The 21,203-nt window shown below is 38.2% G+C and overlaps 1 protein-coding gene across 2 annotated transcripts in view; it reads right to left on the minus strand.

Annotated features, from left to right (window-relative positions):
* Nucleotides 1–1,858: 1,858 nt before the first annotated feature.
* Kat60 (katanin p60) overlaps nt 1,859–21,203 on the minus strand; it is a 33,845-nt gene continuing 14,500 nt past the window's right edge. For both annotated transcript variants that reach the window (XM_074103025.1, XM_074103026.1), the window contains exons 3-10: nt 9,846–9,975; nt 9,082–9,224; nt 7,912–8,070; nt 6,685–6,806; nt 5,717–5,896; nt 5,058–5,216; nt 4,391–4,614; nt 1,859–3,878 (exon numbers count right to left, since the gene is read on the minus strand). In XM_074103025.1, coding sequence (XP_073959126.1) covers nt 3,680–3,878; nt 4,391–4,614; nt 5,058–5,216; nt 5,717–5,896; nt 6,685–6,806; nt 7,912–8,070; nt 9,082–9,224; nt 9,846–9,975 — 1,316 coding nt within the window. In that variant the 3' untranslated portion in view covers nt 1,859–3,679. The remainder of the gene's footprint in view (nt 3,879–4,390; nt 4,615–5,057; nt 5,217–5,716; nt 5,897–6,684; nt 6,807–7,911; nt 8,071–9,081; nt 9,225–9,845; nt 9,976–21,203) is intronic.

Below are 21,203 nucleotides of genomic sequence, written 5' to 3' on the forward strand. Positions count from 1 at the left end.
ATCGAAAATATCGAAATTTATTCGTGCATGTTTACATTTTCGCACTCTTGCGACACGTAGTTACTACAATACTACCAACCGCACGGCTTTTAGCTTGTGACAAGTTCCGCTGGCTGGCGCCAATGCTTTTATGCCTAACTTCACTAAATTTGTGCAAATAAATAAAATAATAAAAATAAAATATCCATAATGTTCCTCTTTTAATTAAAAAACTAATGATAAACTTTTTTTTCATTTAGTCAACAGAAGAGCATGATTTTTCTACGGTGTAAGTAATAAATCAGTAGGTACGACATACTCCATTTGCAAAAAAATATATATTATTTCAATAATTTCACTACAAATCATTATTATTTTATAAATTAGTTGAAAGTTACTTTCCTGGATAATTACTCAATAATTATGGCTGTAAAGTAATGACTATCGCTATGTTAATTTCAAAATTCAATTAAACAACAACGGTGTTCTCTATGGTCGAAGTTGGTTTTCAATTACATAAAGTAATCGATTTCTGTAACTAGGTTAATCGTTACAATCGGAAATGTTCGATTTTGGAGTTCGAACTCATTGCGCGTGCGCGTTAAATTTAAGCTACTGTTACACATGCTCGTCATAGCGCGTACACACCGCCCAACAAGCGCCAACGAACGAATGGGTTTCGTTGGTCCTGCAGGGCTACTACGAAACTCAAAACTCGAAGTTCTTTTCGTGTCGTGCGATCCCTCTCGCTCTCGTATTAAATAGCTTCGAGTTTCGTAGTAGCCCTGCTGTCTGGACGGCTTAGCGAACACCAACGATCGTTCTTTGGCGTGTGCCGGTGATCCGAAGCGTGGCGGTTAGACCAAAGGAATCGTACCATTACGTTACATCGAATCCAGCAGGGCTACAACGAAACTCGAAGTCCCTCTAACACCACTTAAACTATTTAAAACGAGAGCCAGAGGGACGGTACGACACGAACTTCAAGTTTCGTAGTAGCCCTGCAGTGTGGACGGTCGCCGAAAGCCAACGAACGACCGCTCAAGTTGATTGAAGCGAAAGAGCGTAGCGTGCAAAATTCTGATTTATCCTTCTTGTTTACCTGGTCTATATTTCACGCCGTTTACGTCACTTAAGTATGGAGAGCTTATTATACGATATAAAACTATCAATTATAATCATATCGTCGTCCATTTTTAATTTAGGAATGCAAGCCGGAATCAGAGGTGCCAACGAACGTTTGCTTGAAGTTTGACGATACGTTAGTATCTCTTAGTAGTCTGTGGTTTGACGCACCTTCGTGCAGATGAAATACAGCAGGGCTACTACGAAACTCGAAGTTCGTATCGTACCGTCCCTCTCGCTCTCCTATTAAAGAGTATAAGTGTCAGAGGGACCGCACGACGCGAACTTCGAGTTTCGAGTTTAGTAGTAGCCCTGCAGGTTTTCAGGCAGTTTCATACGTAGCCTATGTATTATTTATTCCAGACGTCCAGCTACCGTCATACCAAATTTCATGACTAAGCCCAGCGGTTGTTATTTAGAGATTTTATCCCTATCCCGTGGGAATATCGGGATAAAAAGTATCCTATGTTTTAATAAAGGTAATAATTAACTTTATGCCAAATTTCATCCAAATCCGTCCAGCCGTTTCAGCGTGAAGAAGTAACAAACATGCTAACTCACTCACAAACTTTCACATTTGTAATATTAGTAGGATACCATAACCAACCGCCTTTAACACATCCAAGATTGGAATTTTGTTGCTTTTTGTGGTAACTTTAGACAAAGAAGTCCAAGTGGTAACATTGTTACAAGGTTGCCACAAAACCATTCGTCTGCATGAAACCTAATAGCCAAATGAAATGATAGAAACAAATATTTTAAAATTGCTTTATTTCATGTAAACGTTCGTTAAAACGGAAGGCTTTTTAAAGACATGTTACAATGTTGTAGAAGTTAAACTCAAAATATAACTACGCTGTTTTTCTTCTGACAAACATTCATTTAAAATATTGTCAACTTAGGTTGAATCATTTAATTATAATTGCACTGCAATGCTATTTATTCCTTTAACACATGCAAAAATAACATATGCCACCTCAAAAAATGTCGAAGCAGTATACCTCAAATAAAGGCAATAGATTATTTTATATTTTAATGTCCTGCCAAATGGAAAGAATTAAGTCATAGTTAGTTTAAAGTAGAATTATTGCCTTGTTTGCCATAATACTTAATATTTTTATTTCGTTAATGTCATGAATCCATTTAACGAATAAGTCTAAAATTATTGCAATTAATTAGTAAACATGTCAGAAATATTAAAAGCTTTTAGGCAAATGCATGCATGTGGATATGGGAAGTTTTTTTGTATGTATTATGTACACAAAAATCACATCAGTCATACTTGATACTACTCGCGGATCTTCTATTCAAAATTACTCGAACACAATGCTACATTTTAGTTGAGCTAAATTATTAATAAATGCCAAATTTTATAATTCATACTTATTAATAACGTTATGTTTTTTTTTTCAATATAACTCTATAAAAAGTACACATAAATTAGTTATGGCATATTATTTTTCTTAACAATAAAACAAATCTCAAATTTAACCTAATTTAAGTACAAAGATTACGGCTTCAAAATTATAACAAAGAGACAGAACTGGCTAATGAAAGCCTACAGTCGTTATGAGTTATGACTCATAGAGGCAATTACGGCAATGTGGATCCACTTACCACATAAAGTATTATTCAAATGATTTTAATAAAATTTAACAAAAGCTAATAATGCCTTTTTTTGCCAACAGATCTACAACATGTCATATTATGGATGCGGTTTGCCTCACAAGGTTCAAATACTCTGTGCTATGTAAAATACTCTATTGATTTATCTTGAAAAAATAGTATACTTTGTTATTCACAAGTCGTTAAAATGCCAAACATGGATACGAATGAGAGTTAGAGCTTATCAATTAATTTAATTTTCAAATCGGAATGTTTTCCTTGACCTTTGACGGACGCCTAAATTATTAAACAATTTCGATATGCCACTATAATTTTTACACCCTTATTTATTAATACTGAAACAGTTCTAACGTTGCTCCAATACTCTATACGTCTAGGAGTTAATAAGGCAGTTCTTAAACTCAACTGTTCTTTATTTATTTTTAAAATACATTTTGCAATCGAATCGCATTTTGATACAATAACAGAAAATTGTTTGTGTTATACACGAATGATACTTTCAAACGCCGTCGTGCGATCCGCCGTGTTCCACTAAATTTCGTTCTCTAAAAGCATCATTAAAATAATGTTATTTAAGTAGTTACGATAATTATTTAAGTAGGTTTATACATTGCATTTTTCGTGTATAAAGTACATAGTAGCGTTTCTCTATCATGTTTACTTCACAGATGATCGATTAGCTTTTGAATCGTATGACATTATTTACTGGTTAAATCGAGGTTGGACTAGAGATTCTTAAATTCGAAATTCTGAAACTGACAACTTTATAATAAAGTTTCTAGATAATGATATAAGTATTGCGCTCATGCTTAATGGATACATGTTAACTTTTCATCTCAAGGTCACCAAAAAGTATAAGGGGAAAAAGTTTTTTAAACTGAAGTGAACACAGGACCGCACGCCGCAAAATGTAGTCTAGTTAAGTTTAGTTGTGTTCTCAGCACGACAATCAGGAGGATCCGAACTCCGCCATCCACGACAGATACTTCTGTATGTCGCCCTTGGACACCGATTTGTTGCATTTGTTCAGTGCTTCGAGGAAGTCTTGCTTGGTGACTGGGAGGTCAAGTTCTTCCTTGGCCAGCTGTTTGATCTGCTCGGGTTTGAGGCCGGCGATTTTACGGCGCATCGACATCATTGACGCGTCTCTGCAATGTAGACAAAATGGTGTTGATTGATGATTGACCACATAAAAACTATTTAATTGCGAGTGTTTTTGGAGTCGTGTGAATAGATAGATAATAAATCGTAAAAAAATCAACATCATCATCTTATATCAGCCGTAGGACGTCTACTGTTGGACATAGAAGACTATTACACAAAGTGGACTGCTCGTAGTTTTATAATCATAAGTAATAGTCGCAGTAGATAAACATAATCCGCAACTAGTATGTATGCATATGTATAAAACCCTAAAGGATACTAAAGTAAAGAAATATAAACAATTGATAAACATTGAAATACAATTACAAAGGCGATCTCAACATTTGAGCGAAAGAGATGAGCATTTATTTACGGCTCAACAAAGAGACTATTTGCAAGAACAGCAAGCGAATCTTCCAATGAGGCTGGCATAGTCACATATAGCATAGGTTCACTAAAGCCTCGAAAAAAAAAAAGGAAGATAAAAAAATCAACAGCATTACGAAAGCATACTAACCTGCAAACATTAGTAATGTCCGCTCCGGAGTACCCATCAAGTTTCTTGGCAATAGCCCGCAGGTCCACCTCGGGGTCCACTTTGACCTCCTTCAGGTTGATCGCCAGCAGGGCCTCGCGGCCCTCCTGCGTGGGCAGCGGGATGTAGATGCGTTTCTCGAGCCGCCGCCGGAGCGCCTCGTCGATGTCCCACGGGAAGTTTGTTGCCGCTAAGACCATTACCACCTGGAAATTTAAATTGCGATAATTAAGATGGGATTTTAGCAGTGTTTTATTTTTAAATTGGGGGGATAATCTATAGCGTGTGTTGAGTAGGCAGCAGGTTAGGCAGCGCTACGGTGGCGCGCTGCTGGCTGATAAGGATATTGTAACAGTAAGCAAACTGAAGTCGCATTGATTGATTGATGTATTAGTGACAAAATAAATGTCAAACCACGAGTTACGTTACGTTTTGCTCGTTTGCACATTTTGCTTTTTTGCACCATTTTGCGTGTTAATCATTTTCAGCTGAAGGTGTTTGAAGTGTATCACATTCACACTGAGATGTTATAACTTATGTATATAACTATAACCCCCCTATCAAGTTATATAGAGAATTTAGTGTAAATACGAAAGTTACCGAGAAAATACGGTAGAAAAGGATTATTCACTAAATCCGTGTACGTTACCTTGGCAGGTTCGTCTGTGGCGGAGCCGAGGCCGTCCATTTGCACGAGCAGCTCGGACTTGACGCGGCGCGAGGCTTCGTGCTCGCTGTCCGAGCCGCGCCGCGAGCACAGCGAGTCAATCTCGTCGATGAATATCGTGCTCGGCGCGTAGAACCGCGCCTGTGCATAATATACATATAAATATGTAATGATAAAACTCAAGACATGTCACACTGGACACTGGTCCACTTATTTAAAATCTGTTATCTGACCGAACTGCAGGACGCGGAATCGGCGGAATGCAACCAGTCCCTCATTGAACTATTAATATGTATGCACAAAGGGTCTAACCCTACCAATGCTTAAGTATATTTTTGTGGTAAGACCATTTGTGCAAGAACGCACCATGCGGTTAGCCGTGCGGTTTTGGCGCTCCGTCCCTCTCTAGAGTAGGTAGACTAGGTTTGTTAGGCACTGATTTTAATATTCAGAGAAAGGCTTTTTATAGTAAAAATGAATTTTAATTAGGAAATACGTGTTTACACAAAGTCAATAGTTGAGAGATTAATTTGTTGGTATTGCCAAGACGCAACACCCTTTTCAAAGTTTCGGTCGAGAAAGAGACGGTACTAAAGCACCCGGCTAACCGCATAGTGCTTAGTAGCCTTTATGTTCGTTACCATTTCAAAGAGCAACCGCACGAGTTTCTCCGACTCGCCGCGGTACTTGGATGTGAGCGTGGAGGAGGACACGTTGAAGAAGGTCGTCCCGCACTCGGTGGCGACCGCCTTCGCCAGCATCGTCTTGCCGGTGCCGGGCGGGCCCACCATCAGCACGCCCTTCCACGGCCGCCGGATGCCCTGGGAACGAATAATAGTACATTACTGTAGAGGCCGGGAAGTAGGGGGGTTGCCGGCCGAGGCTTGTATAGTGCTTTTCTCAAACATTACGTAAAATAAAATAAAAATAAAAAAAAAACAAGAAATGAAGCTGGCGGGAAAAATGACTCAAATTAAAATAGTATTAATAATAAATTGTTTAAATCTCAAATACCTACCAGTGTTGATCTGTGTTCATTAGCATGTAATTTAAACGCTATTTTTTATTCCTAGGTGAAAGAATAAACCAATTTTAGTACGATATTTAGAATAAATAATAAAAAATTTCAGGTGGCAGGACCTTGTGCAAGGTCTGCCCGGATTGCTACCACCATCTTGCTCGCTAATCCTGCCGTGAAGCAGCAGTGCTTGCACTGTTGTGTTTCGGCGTGGAGAGTAAGACAGCCGGTAAAATTACTGGCACTTGAGGTATCCCATCTTAGGCCTCTAGGTTGGCAACGCATCTGCAATACCCCTGTTGTTGCAGATGTTTATGGGCGGTGGTGATCTCTTACTATCAGGTGACCCACTTGCTCGTTTCCCTTCCAGTCGAATAAAAAAAAAACTAATATAAAGGAATCAAGCGACAAAAAGAGGTCAAGGAAAATTAACACAAGTCAAATTGTTTCATATAGGTACTAGTTCAGGTAAGATTGATTCAAGTGAGATAAATAATGTTGAAATGATCGCGATGTTCATAGCCAAACTTTAAAAAAAGATACCTATATTATTATCAGACATTAACTAAAAATGACAATAATATGATTTACCTTGAAAAAATCAGGCATCCACATTGGCAAGACAACGGCTTCTTCTAACAGCCTCTTGGCCTCTGAAAGGTCCGCTATGTCGTCCCATCGTATGTTGGGATTCTTTTGTACTATATCCCGCTCTGAAAATAACAAACAAAACTAATTAAGTACGTCAATTAAAGTGCAATAGGATAAAACGTTGGTCACTTGGTCAGCGTCAGTCAGTACAAAACCACAGATCCCCAGATCTCTTCATGGTGCAAAGCTGAGAGTCCTGAAAGGCGACATTATAATTTGTAGTCAGTAAGTACATCTTTTAGACTGTATTTTTAGTGCTCAATAAACAGTTTATATTCTTTTTTATTCTATATCAACTTAGGGTACGTCAGCGATGATACGTTAACAACTCTACAGAGGACAAATATTCTGCCTGCCCAAATTAAAATGCTCGATTAAGAGTAAAGTGGTCGTGTGTAAGCAATCTGACCTAAGGGGTTCTGTGTCCTTCGTCATGGAGTAGTACTGTAGGACACGATTGGCTGCCTACATGATGTGTATTCGAAAGAATATACTTCAATTTAAAAATATATGACATAACAGAGTTTGGGCAGTCGGTCCAAATCCAACTATCGACACATGTACATAAATGTATTTGCTGAAGTTCAAATAAAATAACAGTTTTTGAAGTGTTCATTCTTTAAATAGGGCTTCTTAGAATTGTGGACCGTCCGTCCACAACAGTACCACGGTTCTTGAAGGAGTACCCATTTAAATAATTTGATTGAATCGCTCGTTACTTTGCGGAAGTCCATATCAATGAACTTATATCGATCACCCATAACCTTATGCATATATTTGCAACAAATGTACGTTAATGCCGCTCCTCCGCCACCACACTATACATCATTAAGCTGACAGTTTCGAACTCAACCAGAGTGCATCATCAGAGCAACACAACCTCATTATGCTAATAATTCATGGTTTGTGTGATGTGTGTGCGTTTGTGTGTTGTTACAGTGTGAAGGCGGATGTAAGCTATCGTACGGTAGTGGATGTTCATTAGTAGTTCATTGATAAACCTATTTGACATATTCTTTTCATTTGACGGATAAATGTGATGCCGTCTCCGTCTATTCGAACAAAACAAACACAGACTGCATCACATTTATCCGTCAAATAATATTAGTCAATGGATGGTGAAACAGGGGGTTAATATAAATATATGTTTTAATTGTAAGCACTGACCCAGCATGTCGACCAGGTCCCCGTCGCAGGCGGCGGGCGGCTCGAACCGCCGCTCGTCCTCCTTGTGCTTTTCATCGTCCGTGTCGCCATTGTTGTTGTCGCGGTCCTGCTTGTCTTTTGTCGTCGGATGCTCCTTGCTGTTGCTTTCCTTTGCTTTTGCTGGATATTTAAAATTCTAGGGTCAATCAACTTTTAAGTGTGTGTTATCCGTAACTCAGGAGACATCAGTGATACACTTTGTTAGAAATATGTTTGCTATTAGCATGCTTAGGAGATAGGCACGAAGGAATTGCCTTAAGGTCACAGCTCATTACAGCCACCCGGCACCCGACTAGCACCGCCTGGCCTGTAGCAGTTAGTATTCTTCATATGGATTTGTATGGGCATGCGCTCACTACATCAACTCCGTAGCGTCACCGGATCGCTTCAATTACGAGGTTGCCATGCACGGACGGCGAGTGGACCACTCGCTGCCCGCACGCTTGCGATGCGGCGCTTTCCGACCCCCCTTCATCCCCCCTACTCGGAAATTCGTGGACCGCGCGAGGTCCACTAGTCAACTCGCCGTCCGCGCGTGGATCACCTGTCGACAACGAGTGGATGCCGAAAGTAGAGGCGCTGCTTGTCGGGTGCCGGGTGGCTCTAATGAGCTGTAACCTTTAAAACTACCACAACTACTAACTTTTAGTGGATTTGTATGTACCCCATATAATCATACTTATAAGTTATAATAAGTAGCTCAAGAGACGTTACCACGGCAACAAGAATAAGAACAAGAAGTGGTGTTGAAGTGGAAAATTCTGAGTTATTTTTGATAACTGAGAAGCACGAAACCAGCTACAATTATTATTCAGTACTTGGGCGACTGAGCTATGGCATAGCTACGTTTGGACTAAAACTCGAAAATAAATAAATATATGTAAAAGAATTGCTCGTTCTAACATAGGGTACGAACGTCAACGTGCCATAAAGCTTTTTACTCGTTTACATTGTCAAAGGGCTTACCCAGCAATAGGACGTACTATCGAACCAACTGGATTGAGACCAGGGAACCTTTTCACAGAAAAATTCATAGCGGCATCGCATTGTTTGACCAGGGAAAATGGTTTAAAGGCGAGCCAAGAATGAAATGGTTTAAAGGTTAGTCAAGACATGCAGTGAGTAACATACCACTGTGAGTCTTGTTCCCGGCCAGTTTGGGGTTCCGTACGTCAGACGTCTTTCTCTGTGAGGTGGTCGGGTTCCGCGTGGGCGCCGGCTTCTTGTTGTTGGCTCGGGGGTTATTGCGGGCCGACCGTAATGTCGGCGGACCTCTGAAACAGCAATGTCGTTAGGCATTCCCGTTTTTTATACGTATCACTGCTGGATATTCCTCTTAAAATCAGAGGGCTCGGGCTATAGTTTCCACTCGAGCCCGGTGCGGATAAAAAACTAAACACACGCGAGTGTTCTCACTATGTTTTCCTTCGCCGAAAAGCTCGTGGTTATCACATGTAATTGGAAGCTCACGTAAGTTAAAATTCAACCTACAAAAAATAGTAGTATTGACCACCACGTACCATCTCCATATACTTCAGTAGAATCTTTCGATTGACAAATCGGCTAATATTTTTGTATAAGCGCCAATCTCGTAATCGAGAACAGCTCCATTAGGGCGACTATCACAATGAGGGGAGGTCTCATGTGACGTCGAAAAAAAGGACCACCATACTTTTACGCCATACTTTTCATAGCGAGAGCAAAAATAACATAAAGCGTGTTGCTACCCGATTATTCGCAGTAGTTCCTTCGGTAGTACAAAAAAGGAGAAATTTTTTAGTGCGAATTTTTTTATTACGAGTAACCTGCTGTCGGGTTTGGAAAATGTTTTTCGCTGGTTTTGCGAGTATAATAATATGATGTATTGTTACTTAAAATCTGTATTGGGTACTGACTTGTGTTCGACGCTGGTGGGGGGCGGCCAGGCGTTGGGGTCTCGGTCGGGTGGCGGCGGCCAAATGTCTGGGTCCAGTTCGTGGGGCGCCGGGCCCCACATCGGGTCGCGCGTCGGAAGGTCGTCGTAATCTGCAATGAATCAGGAAACCATAAGGGCTAATGCTTTTTTTATCCTGCTGCATTCTGCGTGGAACAATTACTGTTTCTACGTTGTGGCCACGTGTGGTCTTGCAGCTCAAGCGACGCTTTAGACTTAGTTTCATCTGTTTATATGCAAGAGGCAAGCAAAGCGAAGATATCGTTCGTATGGCACTCGGTTTACGTGAACAGCAGGCAAGCTTAAACTTGAGTCTGATGGTGTTTTTAACTCCCGATGCAAAAAGAGAGGTGTTATGAATTAGATCACAATGTGTGTGTGTCTGTCTTGGTATCATAGCTCCTAAACCAAAAGATCGATTTTTGCTGCGAATTGTTCTAATCAAAAGTTTGTTTAATCGAGATGGTTTGAGCTAAGTTTCATAAAAATTGGTTCAGTTGTTTTTGAGATAATGAATTTTGAAGTGACAATGTCGGGAGTTTTTCAGCTTTCCTAAGTTGGTTATATATTATACTCGTAATTATGTGTTAAAATGAATTATTATTTTTTGGAAGATTTTTATAAACAAATGTTATAATTTTATAGCTTGTTATAGAAATAAATTAAAATGGAAACTTAAGCTTTGCTTGCATATTCGACTCTGAACGCGTAATTACTTTGTACATTTAATATGGTTTGATTCGATACCGAACAATACCGAGACCTCGTCAGAGCTGTCAGCTTCTGTTTTTTGCCTATACCTTAATGAAGGTACCTACTTATAAGTATACTTTACATACAAGTTTATCACAACTCGCTCAACGCCACACAGCAACACTACAACACAGTATTCAAAAACAGCAACTCGTTCACGAGCGTTTAAAACTTCTCGAAGTCACTTCAGCTTCTAGTTATTGAATTTAGTTTTTGTAAAGCTAAGTTCTAGAATGTCCTTGAAACTAGGGTAGTAGTGAATCAGTAATTATCAAGCTGACCTAACTTGGCAGACAGTTCGTTGACTTCTACAGGAAGTATAAGACACGTGTCAAACGAATGTCAATGTAACAAATTTTGTTACGCGGGAAATTAATTATTAAATTGGCTTGATTGTGTGAGGATCTTGAATTTGCTCAGTCACTTATCTAATTTTAAAGAAAATTAAGTAGGTACTGCTCGTACCTACTCAAATACCTATCGTATCACAAGTTATAAAGTTTTATGAGTCACTGGAACTTGCACAGCTTCTGTTATTCATAGAATCGTAAAATTATGTATGCATGTTATCAGTCCTAAAGTCATAATTAACTTATCTATAAATTATTGATGCACTAGTACAAGGCTTCCCTTGTCAGATAAGTATGATAATAATAACGAAACTCATGTAAATACGTAGTCCTCACTACATGGAACAATTAAATTGACATCTACTTATCTATTGAATGAAACGTTATCAAACTCAGAGCTCAGCTCACAAATATAAAATTTCAGTATCAATTTGAATACTGCACAGAATAATGTAAGGCGTCGCATCGGTCATCCAAAAAACGGGATACATAAAAAATAAACACATGAATTATTTAAGCATTTTAAAGCTTACTAAAAGTGTGTCGGTTTGTAAATGTGTAGCAATCGGTACCAAAAGTAAACAAATATATTATAAACAACTTTTAACATCTGCGTCATTTTTTAATTATCAACAATTTCCGTACCAGGCTAAGTGCCTTTTTAGCTGATCACGATTTAATCATTAATATCTAACCAACCCGAAATACTTTTAAGTTTTTCAATTTAAATGATTAGTTTTACACGACAGGTTCAAAAACCTCGATTACATTCTTCATCATATTTTTATTACAAGAAGAAGTTGGGGTCTATTATTGATCCCTGAGCGACCCGACTTTGAGTTCATGAGATCTTCACAGAATTTAACGCAATAAAGAGTTCGGAGTCCATCGGCCTTGGGCCTGCACCGTTCGGACACAACTACAGTTAATCTGGCCCCCTACAGACCGATTAGTTCTGCGTCGATGTTACGGTACTCGTAATAGCCAAAACAAAAGAACTATGAGGTCTGGTATAGTTCTTTTATCTCCGCGCCTAGCTCTTTAGAAAACAACTGTATAGCGAAGGCAGTAAGAGTGTTCCCGTTTGTTTCAATAATGTACATTTTAATGTTTTATGGATGACTTGCAACGTTTAACTGTAGATTGCGAATTTCGACGTCGTAAATTTATTCTAATCGTCCAGTCAATCCCGGTACGCTTTTAGTTCTGACGTTCTGAGAGAAGTACAAGGATACGAAACAATCATACACATTGACCTAATAGTCTTGCATTTCAGATTCTATAAAAAACCAATGGATATTCTAAACGCTACATTGTTCCTAAATATGCTTCAAGAGCAAACTAATTCACAACACGTGTTTATTCACAAGGAAAATTACATTTTCATTATTTCAGCAATCGCGGTTGACCCCAGTACTTTCCGTTCCTTCACGCTTATAAAATGCAGAACTACCACAACAAACTGGCAAATATTTGACATCCGCTAATGGGCCGTTACCCCGAATGACAAGCGTGAGACAGCTCTAATTTGGCATCATTTATTTCACCTAAACATTTTCTCACACTATGACAAAAGGCCGTAAAAATTGTATAGACTCTGATATTAATTACGTATGACTTTAAAAAAAATTTCGTTTGTGTGGTTTAAAACCGCCGCTTAACAACATAGTTTGAATCGAATACTGAGAGAGAAATAACAATACATTAACCTGATACTACATAGAAGGCACAAACATTAATTTGGAATTGGCAGATCACGGGGCAAGTTCGATGGGAGATCCCCTTAAACATTTTCAGGATTAAAAAAACATATATTTTGTCATTTTTCCAGTCTTTTCATCTTGAATCAAAAATTCTCTTTACAGGAATGATCAGTAAAGCTAACGCAACCATTTGCAGAAATATTCCAGATCTATTAGAAATCATACAATTTTGACGCTAGACTAATGTATTTCAATACAGAAATATAAATATTTAGATAGTTAATGGGGGAATTACAATATTCAAGACACCAATTGACGTTGTTTTGTTTACATTTAGTTAAATACATATCCAAACCAAGTATAACATCAGGTGACTTGATTCATTAATCGTGAAAATATGAAATGAATAAAATCCCGAAAACAGTGGCGGAGCGGAATGAGAATGACGGTCCATTTATGTGCCACTGCAGGGCTACTACGAAACTCGAAGTTCGTATCGTGCCGTCACTCTCGCTCTCGTATTAAATAGTATAAGTGTCAGAGGGACTGCACGACACGAACTTCGAGTTTCGAGTTTCGTAGTGCCCTGCTGGAACCAGCTGCATGTGTTGCCCACTTAGTATAGATGTAGTGTAATGTTATTGTTCTTAATTTTTATGTGTATGATCCGAGTTGATCGAAATAAATAAATTTATTATTATTATTATTAAAATAGGTATTCGTTTTGTAATAGTTTTTTGTCAAAGCACAGTAATTCCGCTTAAATGTTCCTTTCAGATCTTGTATCAAACAACAATAAAACAGGAAGTCAGTTATTTTATAGCCCAGTCAAATAATTCTAGTTTTCCGAAACTAGGCGAGTGAAAGGCAACAGCTTGACTAAAAGCTGTGACAAATACGGCTTTAATAACTGATCCGATTGTTCTGATAATGCTTGGGAGTTTCTCGACCGGTCTGCGGCCGGCGAAAGGTACGTAATAAATAGCGTGTTGCATTGTTAGCGAATTGCTTTACATACACCAATTGTGATCAAATAAAGGGGAAATGTAGTGTTTTGGTTTATGTCGAAACTCCATGAATGGAGGCTAAGGCCAAATGTGACTAAGTGATTGCTTGCATATGCATGCACCAGCTCGGAAATGTCTCAATTTCGCATCTTAAAATGGTGCGATACTTAAGATACAATGGCACTGTAAATAAAAAATAACAAGTTTAACAGTTACTAACTGAACATGTGAATGTAATGTACATTTAGTAAACGAGGAACGAGCGAGTAGAAATGTGTTAAGAGTCGCGTGAAATAATGACATAGTAGAAGCATCAGGTCAAGGCTTAAAATGATTATTGAACCGGGTTCGGTTTGTCTGTACAGTAGAATTAGGATGGTCTTCATGCTTTTAAGCTAAGTAAGCACCCATACCTAAGCAATGTGGATGGATACTTATAGCATTTGCTTTGACTAATTCCTCCAAATAGAAATCACGTCATTATCATCCATCCCATCATTTAGGAGTTATACTCTTATCGGTGTGGTAGTTGTCAATGTTGTCATTTAATTTTATTCCTTTCTTTCTCTAAGCTTGGCTTTCTCTAAAATTGGGAACTTCACGTACTTGGTAATACATCTCATGCTTTTTCCATAATTGAGTGAAATGTCAAAAATAGATGGCAATATGAAGAAGTTTTTTTTTTTCGAAAACGATATAAGAACAGATTCAACAAAATTCGATACAATTAAAACGTAGCCAAGCCAAGCGTAGTGCCGTAGCAACAACAGTTTTTACGAACAACATGGATCATTTAATAACGATTATAATGCAAATTGGAAAGTCGATTTCATCTGTCCGTCATGCTCGATTACCTCGCAACTCGTTTGAGAGGAGCTTATGGCAACAAAATTGAAAGTGACATAAACGCATATTGCATAAGGCTTTTATTAGCATAGATAATTTGGATTTTAAGCTTCATAAGTGGTCTCAATTACGAAACTATCGGGTTTGATGACTTTTGTAGTAGAATATTTGTTAATATTTAGAACTAGCCGTTACCCGCGACTCAGTCCGCGCAGAATTCGTTTAACGCTATCCCGCTATAACCATGCAATTTTGGGGGATAAGAACTATCCTATGTGTCAGTTGTCAATGTCATGCACATGTCATGCTTGTGTTGGTAGCGCTGACTTTAAACGGTCGCGTTCACGATAGATACAGAAGACCAGCGCTAGCTCCTGAGCCGGCATTATGCTGAGGTGGGTCCGTTTCGTGAATGGTAACTGCTTTCCTTGTCTGTGTTATTTATTTATGTAATCGTTCAAGTTTCTTTGTTACTTTTCCGAATAAATGTATTTTCTTTCTTTCTTTTTTTTTCTTTGACCTTCTCCGGGACTCAAACTATCTGTATATCGAAATTCATCCAAATCGGTTCAGTGGTTTAGACGTGATGAAGTAACAAACAAACAAACATTCTTACAAACTTTCGCATTTATAATATTAGTAGGATTTCAATAACTGCAATTTTCTGTTTCGTCCTTTATAATTCCAATTATGAAGCTGTTATTGTTATACAAAAATATTAATTTGATGATATAACTTTTTCAAGATCATTTGGATTCCTCCTAACAGTCAGAGCGAGCTGTTCAAAATGTAATTAGTTTAGTTCATAGACTGATTTTAAAAATAACAAATACCAAAATACATAGCTTTATACTTTATACGCATTTCAAGATATATAAGCATATCCTTTTGGGCAGTTGGTGGATAAGTATTAAACCAGCTTTGACTTACAAAATCTTAACATAAAGATACAGATAAGTCTGTGGGCACGCTAAGGTGCCCGAATTGTAATCGGGGCCTTAAAAAAAACTTGACTAGCCAATACATTTTAAGGTTTGTAATTATGATTAGCAGATTCGACAATACAACACCAAGTCCTTTCAATTCTAATCTTTCTGCCATATCTTTGTTGCGTCGATACGCCTGTCAGCGGTGGCTTGCTGCTATTGACTGATTTTATTATTTGACTGATTTTATTATTAGACAGCTTTGTTACATTGCACAATTCTGATGGTAGATGCCTAAGCTGTCTCCAGGATTCGTCCTTGGGACAAAACAAATAGACTAATGTAATGATGGACTAGAGACAGACAGGATATGGATAATGATAACGAAAACACGAATCGCACCATATTATGAAGCGTAAGAAGCTAAGAAGCAAGGGACTGAAAAGTACCAACGCTGAATCGATGTTTAGGTTTAGAGCATCTAATATCGGACCTTTTTTCCAATACCGGTATTTTTTCGATACCGAAAATTCAAATACCGGTTTTCCGGTATTTCGATATTTTTTCGATATTCGTATTATTAAAGTAAAATAAATGATTTTTCCGCAACAAAACTTTCCGATACCGACAATCTTATGTAGCTAAGATTATTTCAAATATGTCTTAAACTTTATTCGTGTTAAAGGCTTAAAATCAAAAATGTATCACTCCGATTAACTAATGTTTATTGATTCGGTCGAAACGTTGGCGGTGCTTGAGGCTCTCCAGCGATGCCGTATTGACTATCGGTATATCGAAGTGTTGAAGTGTCTGTATTAAATCGCTACTATGTCAGTCCGACCGAGTAGATACAGGAACAGCCTTCGAAGGCGATGCCCTTGAAAGAGGCGTAAGCCAGGGAGATGGCATATCTCCGAAACTGCAGGGCCGAGACGTGGTGATTTACTATAAATAGGCCATATATTTAAATAGGCTCAGAGTTGCTCAGAGAACTATGGAAAGAGCTATGCTTGGGGTTTCTCTACGGGATCGAATCAGAAATGCGGATTCACGTAGAAGAACAAGGTTCACCGACATACAGTACACTGCTGTACTGAGTACAGGGTCCTCTTTCACTATTAGAGGCCCTGGGCACAACATGCTGCATTCGGTAAGCCTGATTTTCAGGCGAGAGTAGAGTAGCTAGGTTATCGTTTGGTAATGGAGGAGAGACTAGGGGGCCCCAAACCATCGCGGGGCCCTGGGCGCTTGCCCAGTGTGCCCAGTGGGGAAGAAGGGCCTGCCGACATAGCCAAGCGAATTAGCTCTTTGAAGTGGTAATAGAGGACGTATAGTACGGAGAAAAGATGTCCGTGGGGCCGAAAGATTCTCGATGTAGAACTGCGGATCGGCAAGCGCAGCGTAGGACGTCCACCAACGAGATGGACGGATGACCTGGTTAAAGTCGCAGGTTCACGGTAGATAGGTATGAACACACTACTAAAACGCGACGCCATGCTACGCCACCTGACCCTTGTCAGTAGTACTAATAAATCACATGCATTTACTATATGGCCAGGTCAGGTGCAGATATTAAGACACGGCATGTGATGACACGCGGTTTTGTCATAGGTATCAAGGTATCGTTGGTAATCTTTATAAATCGTAGATCCTAATTTAATTTATTTTAAATAATACTATTAATAAAATAAGTAATTAATTTGTGACTTTTTGAGTGTGTTGAGAGTGCAATACTCTATTAAAAAACCAAATAAATATTATTTAGAGATTAATATCGAAAATATCGAAATACCGGTTTTATACGATTTCAATATCGGTTGTGTTAATATCGGAATTTTGGTCCGATATTCCGGTTTTTCGATATTATCGAATACCGGTATTCATGCTCTATTTAGGTTTACTGAGCGAGTTCAAGAATACAGGGAGGGACGTTCGCTGCAGAATATCTCATCTCTCCGTTACTTCACAAAGATAAGTTTTAAAAATGTCCGCTCTGCAGCCCTAGTCAACTAGAATAGGCAGATGATAAACCTTTCCCTTCCTGTCCCGCCATTGTTACAGCATGACATAATGGCACCCATTATCGCGTGTCGGAGTCCAATCGAAGGTTAAAGTCGATTAACATTTCGACTTAGGGCCGATGACGTCCGTACGATGTTTAAGGCATTGGCTTAATTGGTTTTGTCTATAATTTTGTTCTGTCCGATATTTTGATTCTGATTTGTGGAAGGTCGGGTTCACTGCCAATATTTTTAAACAGTTCTAAGCTTTGTGGTTCTTAATTAGTTATGTATCTTTGGAAGCGTTTACTAATATTTTGCATAAAATCGAATCTCATAATTTCGTTTCTCATAACAGCCTTGAGCAGAATCATCATATCACCGATTTTTTTTTTCATAATATCACTATCATGTCTCATAATTTTGTGAAGCAGAATATTAACATCACATAATATCGATGAGAATAATATTTATATGTTCGAATAGTTGCTACGCAGAAAGACATATCTCATAATATTATGCAAAAAGATAATAAACAGCAGAATAAAATTTTACTAAACATTTCTTGCAAGTAAACTACTTGTAGTTCTATATTAACCTAGCCTTTATTGGCAGCAGTAAGATTCTGGCGCTTCGCCGGCCGCTGCCGCGGCACGCTCGCTTCGCTCACTCGGCTCGCGCGCTGTTGTGGTCGCAGTTCTGACCTAACCCAACCTACTATGTAGCTGCTGTTCTGTTCTGGCGCTTTGCCTGCTGCTGTTACAGCACGCTTACTTTGCTGGCATTACAATACAATACAACTTTAACCCTTTACTTTAACCCATTCTTATGGTAGCTGTTAGTTCCTTTAACTATGTCATTACGCCATGTTAAAGTAAGAGCTATTTAAAATTCCATGAAAATACAATAGTCCAAACAAGTATTTTGCTATGCCATTATGCCATATAAAAATCGGCGATACTAATGTTCTGCGATTTAATATTCTGCAGAAGTATATTCGGCAATAAGAGTGTTCTGCTATTTAATATTCTGAGAAATGACTATTATTCGAACTGATAATTATGCAAAGTTATGATTATGCAAAAGTATCATTCGGCAAAAAAAAAATGAGATACCTGTTATGCGAAGTGTATTTCGGAGAATCGAAATTATGCAAGATAAAGGGAACCCCTTTAGAAGACATTCGAATTCAATTTTTTAGTGTCAATTTCCTTTTATAAATCACTTTACTGGCACGTCGTTGTTTACGAGTGTTTCCGATATAATTATATTATTTCTGTAATAAGTATGCGTACAAGCCAACAGTGGTGGTCTGACAAACTGACAATCCATATGCATTTCAGTCAATGCACGAACACGACCACAGCTTGCGTCTTGCATTTATTTCATTGACATTTATAATCATGATGCTCGCTCGATAATGTGTTAGGAAACTTGCGTCGTTCTTTAACTTACTTTGATGAATTCAACGATATTATTTTATGTACCAACGATTTACGGTACAACTTCATATTGGGCTGCGTTGATTTTCATATATTACTAGCTGGTACCCGCGGCTTCGCCCCCGGAGTAGTTTTTTTTAAATCTAAATCTTCTATTATAACAACCTTCTCCTGACAATAGCAAACACAACAAATCGGTCCAGCCGTTCACGCGTGATGCCGTGACCAAGGGAAATAAGGATTAATTTTTATATCTAAATTAAAAAAGGAAGATTATAAGATATTGACCCTCTTCTTAATGAGATATTAACACGAAACCTATGTGCTGCAGTTCTGACGACAATACAATAAATAACATGGTTGGTACCATCGAGCTGATCTGATAATGGAGCCGGAAACTTGGCACTGGAGCTCAAAGAGAGATTAACGTAACGTGGCCATATATGGAATTGTTAGAATCATCTTAAGATGTACTTTGACTAAGAGCTGTATCCACGATCTGATGATGGCGCAGTCACTTCAGGCAAGTTCCATTAAAGCGTGTGTTTATAATCATTTTAATGAACGCAGTCAAACTGTTTTCGGTCGTTAAACTGAAGATGAGCCTACTGATTGTTGGTTTTCTTTACTACCTGTTGTGTGTTGTCTAAGCTAGATCTAATGCATTATGCCAAGGACCGAAGGTTGCGTTGCGTGCTTACGAGGTTGTTAGTTATTTATTGCACATCTATGAAAACTAAATGTAAAAACATTATCGAGTTTTGACATCATTGTATAAGAGCTACGAATGCAAAATGTTACAGGCGTCATCTTAAACTGACTCTACCATACTAATAATAAGTTAATGACGTGGGACAATAATTGACCCAGGCAGTCTCAAAACAATCAGAGCTTCAGTTATGGGTAATATGGACAGCGCATGTGTTAAAGAAAATACACATAAATTAATGCATGTACATCCTTACTTCAATCACTCAAGTACAAACATTCGTACTTATTCATCCCACACAGAGCATCCACCACAGAGCAAGCAAAGATTCAAGTCTAAATTAATCGATTGGCTACAATATAAATGTTTTTACAGTGTAAAAGAATACTTGGCAAATCACGGGTGATGTTTATTTTAGGTAATTTTATTTGACTTAATGTGTTTATGGCATGTGTATTTCATTTGTGAACGACTATTAGTGGACATTAGACCTGTATAAACGAATAATATTTTTTAACGATAATTATTATAATTTTAAAATGTAATGTGTTAATAATTTGCACGCCTGCATGCAGGCTGGATACAATGGACAAGAAGACTGTAACACCATTTATACTGTATTCTAGCAAATAAACGATTCTGATTCCCACAGCAGTGTCGTCTGCCTTACCGGGATTCGAATCCGTAGCCTGTAGCTTCATAGGTTAGAATAGTATTATTAAACACTGAGCCATTGGGCTGGCTACGGTACTAATTATTTAATAATGCAAAATGAACTGACCGACACAGTAGACGGTTTGTTTCATCTAAACAGGCAGACTAAATTAAAATACAAGTGGTTTTTAATTTAATTGACGTTAAAAAAATAATTTATCAGCAACGTACCGACAGCTAGCACAAAGCAAAACAAAACACTTTACTACTGACGGGCGGGTGATGTTATTGTATTATCCATAGATTTTCAAGTTTAATTTGAATGCTTATTTTCTCCTACTATCAGAACTTTGTCGTTGGAACTATTAGATATTTTAATTATAAAGGTATAGTCTAATAATTACAATTTCAACGTATTGTTTCTGTTAAAAGCACCTCCCAGTGTGTATTTATTGTAATATAACTATCAGATGATTATTTATATTTTACAAACATGGTTCCAGAAGCCTCAACCTAAGAAACTACATATATGTATTCTTCAGGGACGGTAAATAAGGACTGGATTCGCAAACAGCACTTCACTTCTCCAAGTACCAAACTCAACATCAAGCAAACTTTCAACATTTAAACAAGTTATTTCGAAACGCTCGGACTTTAGCGTAGGAGGAAGTTAATTAATCTTCGGTTAGTGTAACCAAGGACATAAATAAGACTGCATTAACATAACGCTTTGCATCAAACGCTGTACCACTTGAACTGACTGTTAAGGAACTATTAGCAAGTCGGAATCGTGTACGGATAATTAGGTGTAGCCGATTCAATTTCCATAAGAACCGCAGCCCACCGAGAAAACCGGAAATTAATTTTCATTGAGGTTTTCAACCACTTTGTGTACGACCGGCTTTCTTTCATGGGTTAACAAACACGATG

This window comes from Choristoneura fumiferana, chromosome 20 (genome assembly GCF_025370935.1).
Source record: "Choristoneura fumiferana chromosome 20, NRCan_CFum_1, whole genome shotgun sequence".
Classification (NCBI taxonomy): Eukaryota; Metazoa; Arthropoda; class Insecta; order Lepidoptera; family Tortricidae; genus Choristoneura; species Choristoneura fumiferana.